General features: G+C 35.1%; 1 protein-coding gene across 1 annotated transcript in view; it reads left to right on the top strand.

Annotated features, from left to right (window-relative positions):
• Positions 1 to 13,138, top strand: part of PSME4 (proteasome activator subunit 4) — an 87,780-nt gene that overhangs the window by 38,056 nt on the left and 36,586 nt on the right. Inside the window, exons 14-19 of the mRNA XM_081942789.1 lie at positions 448 to 598; positions 3,223 to 3,321; positions 3,602 to 3,671; positions 5,254 to 5,321; positions 7,497 to 7,712; positions 9,406 to 9,563. Of these exons, the coding sequence (XP_081798915.1) occupies positions 448 to 598; positions 3,223 to 3,321; positions 3,602 to 3,671; positions 5,254 to 5,321; positions 7,497 to 7,712; positions 9,406 to 9,563 (762 nt within the window). The remainder of the gene's footprint in view (positions 1 to 447; positions 599 to 3,222; positions 3,322 to 3,601; positions 3,672 to 5,253; positions 5,322 to 7,496; positions 7,713 to 9,405; positions 9,564 to 13,138) is intronic.

Raw genomic sequence — 13,138 nt, 5'->3', positions numbered from 1 at the left:
TCTAATGAAAGTCATGTGGTTAGAGCTTTTTTTTTGTAATTGCCAAATACTATTAATTTTCCTTTTTCTCACCTTTATGATATAAAAGGCCATATCTGAGATATTTAAACTTCTAAAGAGTTAAGCAATTTCTCTCTTCTCTTTTTGCAGTTTTATAGCTTGACTAATTTGTTTTGCTTTCTTGATTTTTTTTTGGGGGGGGGGATAGATAGATAACAAACTTTTTTTATTAGACTGCATGTCCCTATGCTTATGAGTGGGTAAAGAAAATGTTAAAAATGAATTGATTTCATCTTCTGGAGTTTGTTGCCAGAAATGAACATATGCAAATTTTATAGCATATCGTTAAAAATAATATTGTACTTCAGCCCAAACAAACAATATAAAAATTTGTAGTGGTTTCATGTTTTACTAATTATGTTACTTGCCCGTTGTTTTTCTGTATAGATGTTTTGGACTCATAGAAAGCAGCACATTGGAACAAACAAGAGAGGAGACTGAAACAGAAAAGATGACTCATTTAGAGAGCTTAGTGGAGCTAGGACTATCTTCTACATACAACACAATCCTCACACAGTGCTCAAAAGACATATTTAAGGTATTTTTCATCAAAGGGAGTGAACATAGAAGCCACAGTTTGCTTTCTATCTTAATTTTCTTAAACCCAAAGCTTCTGAAACTCTTTTAATTTTGATTATGTTGTTTAGAGTTTGACCAAAGAAATATAATTTAAGCTGCAGTCATGGTGTAAAAAAACATTGCACAGTGAAAATAAGTATATTGATCTGGGATTCAAAGAACTATACTCAGTTATACCCAAAAACCTGGGCATGCTTAATAGACTTGGTTATTTTATTTTGTTTTAAAATGTCTCTAAGCCAACATCGACTGATCTTGAAAAGTTTGGTAAAATTAATATTTGGATGGGAGATTGCCAGGAGATCTCAAAGCTGTAGGCTAGTCTGTGAAGGAAAAAAATGTTTTTGGAAGAAGGCAGTTTTCTTTTTTGTGCCAAGAAAATAATATGACTGAATAGTCACCAAAGTCATTACAAAGGACTGTTTACCTTTAGTTTTGTTCAAAATGAAATACCATGTCAGAATCTGTGAAGTTTGTCCTAAATTTAGAACCGAGTTGGAAAATAGCATAGCTGACTTGATACCAAGGCTAAAATCTCCTGCAGAACATGGATCTATACACATAGGTCTAAGCAGTTGTTTTTTGCAATCAGTACTAGACCATTACTTTTGTAATGGAAAATCTATATCTGGACCAGTGATAGGACTTTTCTTCTGCTATGCTTACATTGTATATGCAGGGTTTTTTTTTTGGGGGGGGGGAGAACATTCAATCAGTTAAATGATCATTAGTGGTTTGACATTGCAGATCACATGTTATCGTGCCTAACGACTTTGCAGAATTCACCTAATGATGGTTTCTGGAACTGCTGTCATAAGTCATGTAGTCACATGACATCACAGTGTAAGACCACATGACACAGTTTCAATTATTACAGTTAACTGTGACTATCTGTATCAAATTTAATTGTTGTGTCTCAAGATAGATTGCAAGTTGGCAAAGTTTAGTAGTAAAATATATTTTTCTCTATTTTTCCCTAAGCTTACTTTGACGTACAGTAGTTTTTGTTCTTCTGTAAACAGAGGATTAAAATGTAACTGATATCTTATGTTCTACAATAGAAAATAACACAGTTCAAAGCCAATCCTTTTTCTTCTTAGCCTGTCCCTTAATGCAGTAATATAATATGCTGCATAATATTTTGAAAGATGAATGTAAAGGATGGGACAGATTCAGCCTGAATCCAGGAAAATAGATGCTTAGTACATTTCTTTAAATTGTTGTCGCACAACTGATTGGTTCATAGACCGCAAATTAGATTAGAGCAATGGTGGCCCAGTGGTTAGAATGCAGTACTGCAAGCTAACTTGCTACTCCAGGAGTTGGATTCTGAACGGCTCAAGCCTTCCATCCTTCTGAGATCAGTAAAATTGTTGGGAGCAATATGCTGACTCTGTAAACTGCTTAGAGAGGACTGTAAAGCACTATGAAGCAATATATAAGTCTAAGTGATATTGCTATTGTTTGATTATATCTTGGTTTTTAGATGGGCTTATGTACAACTCCAGTCAATATCAGTTCTTGCCAATGTACATACAATCCCCAATCCTTGAAAATCATCCAGGATATCATGATGAATGGTATCAAAAGCTGCTGAGGGATCAAGCAGAATCAGTTGAACCTGGATAACACACAAGTCTGTGACTCCTTTTGGATTTCCCCAGCTTGTATCCAGTGTTCAATTCTAAATAAATATAAATGACTTTATCCCTCAGATGTTTTGCAAATTTATGTTAATAACTCATCATTTATCTTCCACCCCATTCTTTCCTACAAGGGCACCTTAAATAAAGTTGGCTATCCACAGATAAATGTAGAATAGTATTGGTGTTGTATTGCTCTTATCCAATGTTTGGTCATATTTACACTTCATTGCCAGTATTGTTCTAGGTGTTTCTTTGCTGTTTCAATATATTAAAAAGTACCTTCTGATCACCAGATAAGAAGAAGCCACATCATGACGAATAGTTGTTGAAGCCACCTCCTTACTCTAAAGATTGATTAGGGTCATGACAGATTTGATTATGATAAGGGACTGATGCTAATGTCAGATCATAACAATTGTTCCAAGAGAAAAACAAGAGCTACCACATGGCCTTGTAGTTTGCTAGGCCCTTATGACCTGGAGCTGGTGACTCCTGCAGTAAAGACGCAGGTTGAAGTCCCTCGTCAATTCATGATGAGATTCAGCAGTTATTGCATGGATACCACCATGTCCATGTGCAACAGAGAGGACAGTACAACTTGTCCCTTAAGCTCAACCTCACAATGATTCTCAGCATAGAGTTTCCGGTGTCTTAGAATGGTACTTCCTGGTTCCTTGGGTATGACTCATAGAATTCATGCCAAAAAAAGTTTATCTATCACTGGTTTAAAATGTTTAAATGTTGTCTTTTCTGACATGTTTTCTTTGTGATAGTCATGCATAAACCTAAAATGGGAACAATGTAATTCTCAGTATTGATGAATCCTAGTTTAATGTCATAATTTATATTCTTTAAATCAGGATTCATAATTTGTCCATGGCACAATATTTCTGATTTGGTCATTTTATACATTTTTCTTCTTCTTGTTTTTGTATAGGTTGCCTTGGACAAGGTTTTCAATTTTGCTGTCTCAAATATTTTTGAGACAAGAGTGGCTGGTCGAATGGTGGCTGATATGTGCCGAGCTGCAGTGAAAGTAAGACTTTATTTTTCTTCTTCTCTCCCTTCTTCTCAGTTAAGAACTAACAATAGCTTTTCTGTTTTGTTGACACTAGAATGTTTTGCCAGTTCATTAACTCTCTCCGTCTCCCACACAGACCTTAAATAGAATATTCTTTATCTAGTTCTTAGTGTTTTTTCCTTTGCAAAATCAAGGTCATTCAGTAGAAAAGATACATATGTTTTATATCTTTGTGGAATGCTCATTATTTTGTCAAATATCTTAATGTAACATTTGGTTCTGTCTGATATTTCAGTGCTGTCCAGAGAAGTCTTTGAAGCTTTTTGTGCCCCATTGCTGCAATGTTATAACACATCTCACGCTCAGTAAGTTTCAATGATCTAATGTTATAACTTATTTAGTAGCTGTATATTGCCTGTTGAAAATTTGAAGTATTTTATTTGTAGTGATGTGCAAAATGTTCTGCTCTGGAGAAGGAATATTTTGGGGGATTCTAGAATGTATTGCTCCTCCAGACTATACCTATCCAGTTATTCTACCAAAGCCCAGAATTTTTTGGAACAAAATATCTAGAACTGGAAGTAGTTTCTAGCATACTGAGCATGTTCTTCCAACAGCTAGAGACAATATATACAATATTCTGATATATACTATACAGTAATTTTCTCAAGAGATGGAGACTAGTGGAAAACTACCAAGTAAACTTCCATTGCTCAATATGTATTTGAATGGGATCCTATTTCACCATGCTAACTACTATACCACAGTAACTTTGATGGGTTAGGATAAGAGAAGAGATTGGCACAGTATCATTCAGTTATTAATTCAATGATTCGGTCTCCCTAATCCAATTTTCACTGCTATATTACATTAATGTAAATACATCAGTAGAACAGACAAGATACAGTAACTGAAGGCACAAAGTTCACCCATGTCTCCAATATTCAAGAGAATGTTAGATAATGTGTTTAAGTGCTGACTGCTGATTTTGAAAAAACAATAGGTGGGCCCAAAGCTGGTAGGCTTCCTTTAGTAGAAACATGAAGCAGTGTATTTATATGAGGGAACTCTGGCTGTGGTACTGTTCTTGCCTTAAATAGTTTACTTTTTCTTCACAATTGGAATAATTTACTGCAAGAAATTAATGGGTAAAATAGCCCTTATTTTCTGATTTAAAAATTTCTTTTCTGTCGTGACACATGTTGAAAAAGTACAGGTGACATCCTAAGATCTTATCTGGGGGACTGAAATATATCTATATACATTGTTTGAAAGATAATGTGCAATATAAAATAATGAGCAATTCACATGTTCATTACTTGTAACAATTGCAAAATGTTCACATATGAATTTGAAGGGCTAATCTGCTTGTGTGAATGGCACAAAGATATTTACAAACATGTATAAGCAACCATGTTTCTCACTTAAGCTCCTTGTATGTTTTTTGCTTAAATAATAAGATTTCTCAGAAATCAAAAATGGAAACAACAAGGAAGCTTATGTATTGAAGAACATTTAACTCATTTTTTGGAAATATGCTAATTTGGGAAGGGAAACATATCTTCTGAATGATGACTTGATTGAAATTTCTCATACAATTATTAGGCAACCAATTATATAAGACAACATTCAGAATACCTTATAGGGGTAACTTACTTAATTTTTATCCAGAAAATGAGTGTAAATAATGTAGATATAAGTATAAGAAACAATTAAAACAAGATATTTTATGTATTTGTCATCCTATAACAGAACACTCATATGAACATATGTCTTTATACATTTATATATTTTTCCCATTTTCTAGTTGAATCATAAAAAAACATTTCATAGCATAGCTTTTATCATGAGCAGCCTAAAAAAAATCTTCAGAACTGTGAATGTTATTACCTACCGATACATATACTGCATCATATAACATGGAGGTATAATATATTTCATATTTAGATGATGATGCGTTACATGATGAAGAATTAGATAAAGAACTCCTCTGGAATCTTCAACTTTTATCAGAGGTATTTATGAGAAATTCTAGCTTTAATTTTCAATATAGTTGGTTCATGTTTTAGTTTCAATATATGATATAGCAAACAGAAATTTCCTTACGTACTTGAGGCCCAAAGTACTTAACTAGACTTGTGTGCTTGATTGAATCATTATATTACCTGCAAAGCTCCTATAGAGACGAACAGTGACTTTTAAATATGATTTGAGAGAGGAAATATAATAGCTTGAAGCTCTAAAACGAAAAGTGAAAAATAGTGTTGTTTTCAAGTATTATATGTGCCCCTAATTGGGAATTAATTCATAGAAGCATAATGTTGGAATCTTAGAGTTCTTCAAGTCCAATCCTTTCCAGGACATGAATCCTGATATCATCCAAGACAAATGTCCAATCTTTGCTTGAAAATCCCCAATGATAAAGCACTCATGACTTTAGGAGACATGCTGTGTTTAAGCCACTGCTTAATAGCTCTAATGTTGAGGTAATTCCTCTCTTTATTTCCATTTTGGATTTTCCTAAAGTCTATATTTTTAGTTTTTGTCCTGCACTTAGGAGTTATGGAAAATAAATCCATACCCTCTTCCCTGAAAATAATCCTTCAAGTATTGGAAGAGTATTCTCAACTCCCTCTCTACAGGATACGGGATCGTATCCTGCCCCATACATCCCTCCGGCCGATTCGCTCACACAGAGAGGGACTCCTCCGGGTGCCGTCCACTAGGCTGTGCCAGCGGGCGACGCCTAGGGGAAGGGCCTTCTCTGTGATGGGCCCGACCCTCTGGAATGACCTTCCCCCCGACATTAGAATGACTACGGATCTCCGCTCCTTCCGTCAGAAACTTAAAACCTACCTATTCCAGCTAGCCGGCTTGGCCTAATTTCACCTATCCCACCTCAGTTCTATTTCTAAATTTTTAAGATTGGTTTTAAGGTTTGTTTTTTAATTTTTATAAATTGTACAGGGGTTGTTTAATTTGGTTTTTACCTATGTGTATGATTGTTTGTATGTTTTAAATTTATTCCTGTAAACCGCCCCAGTCCCTCTGGGGAGAGGGGGCGGTCTAGAAATTTAATAAATTATTTTTAATTAATTATTATTACTTGGCTAGACACAGTTTCATTAACTATTTTTCATGGGATTCAGCCTTCAAGCCCTTCATCATCTTTGCTGATTTTCTTTGCACTCTTTCTTTTTGATCTTCATTTCTCTTCTGACTCCCCTCCCCCCAGTAGTTTGGCATCTGGCAGGTTAAAATACTTCAGCCATTTCCCTGTTTCTCATCATTATCTTGCCATCTGCTGCGACCAGCAGATTCTGCTTCCTTGACTTTCCCTTGTTCTGAACATATTCAAAGAACAGTTTTCATTATTTTTGGCATTCAGTGTCAGCCTGAGCATATTCTGAGACTTCCTAGCATTATTCTTATTAATATGGGCTGTTTCTTGATGCTCTGTTTTTGTTATACACCCTTTTCCATTCTTTAAACTTAAGCTATATTTCTCAGCTTATTAGCTCTTTATTTAACCACATTGGTTTTCTCAAGTGTCTCCTATTTTTTCTTTCTCTTTGGTAGGTGAGATTTGGTAGGTTGAGCTTGAGCCTTAGGATTTCCTAACCCTCTCTTCCTAGCTCCTAATATTCCACAGAATGTTCAGTATTGCAAGATACTGAGAAAATTTAGAACCCTCTATTTAAATAGGCTTTTATAGAAAGCCTTTTATTTTCCATTTTGTTTCCTTCAGTCAAAAATGGCATGTTTCTTTTAGAAATGTGTGTCACTCATTTGCTGTTCAGTTGCTAATAGTCCTTGTTTAGCAACCACAGATGGCGTTAGCAACTTTGTCACTAAGTGTTGCGTTGTTAAACATCATGGGATCATGACTTGTGAATTTACTACTGGCTTCTTGATTGACTCTGTGGTTAGAAGCCAGCTGTGAAGCTGGCAAATGATGGCAAAGCGCCTCGTGGATGTTGCAATGGTCAAAAATGCTGCTGGTTGTGATGTGCCCAAATCCTGATTGCATGAATGCAGGGAGACTGCAACAGTCGTAAATGTGAGGAGCGGTCATAAGGTTAATTTTCAGAGCTATCCTAATTTCAAAAAATAGATCAAATCTCTCTTCTGAACTCTACATTCACATAAATTCTGTGTATGTTTATTTCTGATATTTTGACTTTTGCTAGATCACTCGTGTGGATGGGAAGAAGTTGCTGCCATACAGGGAGCAGCTTTTGAAGATTCTGCAACGAACCCTCCATTTAACCTGTAAGCAGGGTTACATTCTGTCTTGTAACCTACTGCACCATCTTCTTCGTTCTACTACACTTATCTACCCCACAGAATACTGCAGTGTGCCAGGTGGTTTTGACAAGCCTGTTTCTGAATACTTTCCTATCAAGGCAAGGATTTTAACTTACTTAGGACTAGAGAATTTGACTGCATTTAAACAAATAAAAGTAATGAACAATTACTCTGTTGCATTTCCTCGAAGGCTATTCCAGTTCAATAGCATGGAAAGTGTAAGTGAAAGATGCTATAAGACTAAAATGTTTTGTCTTGTCGATTTTATCATCAGTGTATTTTTTTTTATTTGGATGCTAGCACATACCATCTTGAAGGGATGGGTCATAAAAACCAAAGTTAAATACTTCGTAGTTAGTAGATAAACAACTGCAGATTAGCTTTAAATGACAGGAAATCATTAGATCTACGTAACATTCCCTATTCTACTAAATAATGAAACTGAGATATTTCTTATTTCATAAACTAGGTAGTATTTTTCCATTTTATTTTTAAAAGATATTTTAACATTACAGAATAAAGTAGTCTGTACAGTAACCCTGTTAATTCTGTAACATGTCGAATAGCCTTAGTCAGGTACACAAATACAATTTAAGAATACGATGCTAAAGATATGTGCAATACATGTTATATTTTTATAATCTAAAATATAAAATACTAAAAAACAAGATGATATTAAGTATGTAATAAAAAGTAATTGTAGGGGAAGGATCATCCTAAAATCTCAACATGAACTAAGTCCATATTTTCCGTGTGTGCAGATAATGACAATGCTAAGCAGCAAGATATAACTGAATAATTATAGTGATATTTCAAACTGCTAAGAAAGGAACTGAGTTTTACTTTATGTCTTGAAAACAAGTAACATATACTGTATTTTCCATACTTCCTTGTTTATATTTATTTCTATCTTAAAGTAGCAAATGATCAAGTTGTAATTTGATCATAGGCATGGCATGGATGAGCATACACTGAAGGAAACTGTTTTCAATTGGAATAATTTACTAGATACCATCAGAAAATACAATTTAAAAATCCAAATGATTCATATATCATAAAAATGGATTTTGCCAAATGTTACTGTTATGCAAGAATTAATATGCTAAATTTTACAGAACATATCATGAGAGTAAAGTAAAGAAATCCTCAGAATACTGACTACTGAGGAAATGGATGTGGTTGTTATTTATAGCTAACTTTTGTGTGGCATTCTTAAGAACTATGTTACTCTGTTAACGGTTTCAAGCACACCTGAAAGTGCTGGACTTGACCTCAAAAGCAATGAGTGGAATGCAATGCAGTGTGTTTAACACATGATTCTCCATCCAATTCCATCTGAGTCCATGTGCCTTCTTTTGCTTAATGAATTTGAAGAGGGTTTTCGAAGGGGGTCTCTCTGTCACGAAACTCTTTCTGTTCTTTGCTTAGTAATTATACCATTGGAACTTCTCTAGCTTTACTTAAAAAAAATGGTTTGATTTTATGAAATCCTTTTTTTTCTTTTTGTACTATAATAATTGCAACATGTTAAATTGGAAAAAATAATGTAATTTGTTTACACCCCCCCCCAATAAATGTAACTCTTTTTTAAAAAAAATACTCTATCGGGTGACCTTAAATGGTTACTATTAATTTAATGTTAATATTCTTTTAATTCATCTCTTGCCAAGTCAAGTGTTTAAGATCCTTTTGTCTGAAATAAGAAAATTATCCATTGTTAAATCTGGTGACTTATAATTATTTTCTAATTTTGCTAAAGGCAAAATGCACACCCTTGTGTTGTTTTTACAGGACTGGGGTAAACCTGGTGATCTACAGAAACTTGATATTCAGTGGCATGTTCCTTCAGCTGAAGAAGTTGCTTTTTCTTTTGAATTGTTGGATACTTTTCTCCAGCCAGAGCTTGAGAAACTGGACCAGTATTCAGATCGAAGTCTTGAAATGTCCAGGTTAGACAGATTCATTACTGACTAAATTGTTTTTTCAAGTTTAAGTAAATGAATATAAACTAAATTTCTGAATAAACTGATGAGATTTACTCAAGTAGAGGAATCAGGAATACATTACATATCTGTTTATTTATTTGTATATTTGTAAATAAAGAACGCTTTGTCAGAAAAATGTGCTTTATTTCATGGTTTTGTTTATTTTCTGATATAATGTAGATGCTACTCAATAATAGGTAGCTAACAATAAACCCACAACAACGTAATCAGAAAAAGTTAAAACATATTTGGTGTGAGCTGCTAAGACTCATTTTAATTGTGGTTGTATAGGGATATGTTTAATAATATAAATAATAGCTAATGTTATAAGATAATGTAGTTTTCAGTCAATTAATCCTTGATTAAGTTTATTTGTTCAGTGACTGTTCGAAAGTTACAGTGGAAACTTACCACCAGTCCTTGGAAGTTGTGGCAATTGCAGCATCCCACGGTCACAAGATTGTAATTTAGGCACTTAGTAACTGGCTTGCAATTGCAAACATTGCAGCACCCCACAATCATGTGACTGGCATTTGTGACCTTCATTGCTGGCTTTCCACAAGTAAAGTCAATGGGGAAACCATCAAGAAAGTGCAAATGGTGATCACATTGCACCTAATGACTTCACAGAATTTGCCTAGCAACCACAGCTACAACTGCCAAAACTGACATAGTTAGTTAGCTCAATAATTTGATGTTGCAGTTAATGATCATATTGCTTAGCAACCGAGTTCCTGGTCCCAGTTACTATTGTTAACTAAGGACTACCTGTACTCTCAAAAATTATTTTGAAGAGCTACATTTTACAGCCTTTCAAAAAGATAGTAAAGAGGTATGGTCCCAGTAGTTAGACTATTCCACAGGAAGTGGAACAGTCTAAATACTGGGACCATACCTCTCTACAGGAAGTGGGAGAAGGGCTTCACTGAGAAGGTTCAACAGTAAGGTCCTTGCAAATGACATTTCCTCAGTAGCATGACCCTCAGCAAGACTTGTTTCATTATACATGTAGAGACAATCTAGAACAGGCAGTAACAGAGTTATCTGGCCTTGAACCATGAAAGGCTTTAAACCATGCAGGATTTAAAAGTGATAACCAATATGAAACTACATCTGAAGGATAACTGAAAACCATTGCAGCTCCCATATGCTGTAGGCATATCTCAGAATACTCTATCCATGTTGCTACATGCTGAATCAGCTAAATCATTCAAATGGACTTCAAAAGTTCTGAAGAAGTGGACAGGATTCTTTTGAAGTTATGCTGTGGATCCATGCCATTCCTGGTTGATGAAAACTTCCAGAAAGGTATTAGGATTTGAGTCAGGGTCCTATTAGATATATTCTTGACACGCTGGTTGATCCCTACTGACTTGAAGTACATAATGCTATAGCCTCTTTTCAGAAAACTACTTCTTGACCCAGAAATTGTAGATAATTACTGAACAATCTTCAACCTTCTTCCCTTTTGAGATTTACTTAACAACCGTAGTGCTTTAGGGGTACTATTGTGTCTTACGTTCCTCCATTTTATGGCACCACAAAACTCAGTCTTTCCTCCATTTGAATTTGACATTTACTGAAGCCGTTGGATGAGGTCAGAAATGAACCTGAGTATATATGGGAGTGCCTATTCCCAATTGTTTTTTGCCTTTCCAGTTAGATATGATAGTGCATAGTCTCTCCATATCCCTTTTCTCAGCTAATGTCATCAGCAGGGATCATGGAAATAAACACTCTGAATTGCTACCCTTTGGCTGAAGAGCATTTGCCTGGAAATCTATATTATTCTCACTCTGTTGCTTTTTAAGAAGGCCATTAAAACTTGCTATTCCAGAGATCGACAATTTATTATTGTCTCCCCCCCCACCCCTCTGTCGCTTTGGAGTATTTCTCTAACGTTCCCAGTGTTTATGTAGGTGTACTTTAAATTTTATATTGTAATTTTTATTATTTTTAATCTTATTTATAGATGTCAGTTTTATCAGAATAACAAAGTTGGAAGGGACCAACTCCCTGCTCAAGCAGGAAAAATTTTTTTATACAATGCTCAGAATTTCCAGGGATAATAGCATATAATATAGACAGTCAAATCAATCCATCAAATAGGTTTGATTGTTGAATAATCAATTGCTTAATTGCTGACAAATGCATTATGTGGCTATTTAATGATTTGGCCCTTGAAATAGTGGCTTACTTGAGCCTTCAGATAAAATCATTCAGCATGTCTGTTTAATAGGATTTTCTAATGATGTTGTGGAGGTCAAGTCTCAAAAGTTCTTTTGAGTTGGAGAGGAGGAGCCAACGTCGCTATGAGACGGTCATGCGATCTCAATGCTCTGAGATCGCTGCCAAAACTTTTATCGCTGGGTGGTCCAATCGGACCTAAACCGTCCCATAGAGACGGCGAACGGGAAGAATATGTCCTGCTGATCGCAGGGACACCGCAAAGTCCCTGATCGACCCAGGAGAAGTTCTTCTAGCTGGTGATAAAAGCACAGCCCCTAGCTGATGAAGTTGGGATGGCTCCGAATGGAAGGAAACGGAAAGAGAAAGTGTTTACAGCTGGTGAGGAATTTTTACCGTTTTAAAAGAGACTGCCTACAAAAACCTTATAATTAATTTAAATCTGAGAACAGAAGAAATAAGCGGCGGAATTAAGCTTTGAATGGTTTTGGTCAGTGTGTTATCTTGCTCTTAAATGCTATCTCTATGGATGGAATTTATGTAAGCCTTTTAAAACGAATGGATTAAGTTTTCTTCTTCTATATTTTTTTAATTATTATTTTTGCAACCTATGGACTAAAATTCTCCTTCCTCATTACTACGTGTGTTTTCCTCTCTTTGTCCTCTATTTTACTCAAGAATTTTTATTTTATGATTTTTATTTTTTTAACTTGGAATATAAAAGAAAAGAAAAGAAGGAAACAAAGAGAATTCTAACAACAGAGGGAAAGTCAGTGCTGCTGCTTGTAGGCTGAAGGCTTGTGCATTGGAAACAAAGCACTTTCACTTTCCTCACTGAACAGTCTGGCTTGGCAATTCAAAGTCTCACTGTTTATAGAGAGTGATAAGAATCAAAGGACAAATTGTTTATACAGGTGTCCTTTTGAACTATATCTCTAACCAGAGAAAGTGAAAAGAAGATTTTACTGTGAATTTATGTTTAACCTTGTAAAAATCCTTCAAACCAGAGCAGCAGTATTTGTCAGCTGGAAATTATGGCACAACTTCAACAGCAGAAAGAAGCTTTAACTTTGCAAAAGATAATGTTTGAAATTCAGAAATTATCAAACACATTTGAGAGGACGGAGAAGAAGTTGGAAAATCTAGAGCATCTAACAGTAAAATATGATGAAGAAGTTGGAGATGTTTATCAAGTGGAAAAAGTGGAGGTTAGAGTCCTAAAAACCGAAGAGAAAAATGACCATAAAGAAATCAAATCCACTGATATCTATGGTGATTGGTTTGTGTCTGAAAATGGAAAGAGTGGAATATGGAAAGAGGAATTAAATGGAGGGGAACTCTACCTCAGATGG

This window comes from Natrix helvetica (assembly GCF_964273705.1).
Source record: "Natrix helvetica genome assembly, chromosome: 2".
NCBI lineage: Eukaryota > Metazoa > Chordata > Lepidosauria > Squamata > Natricidae > Natrix > Natrix helvetica.
This window is presented reverse-complemented; position numbering and strand designations above follow the sequence as displayed.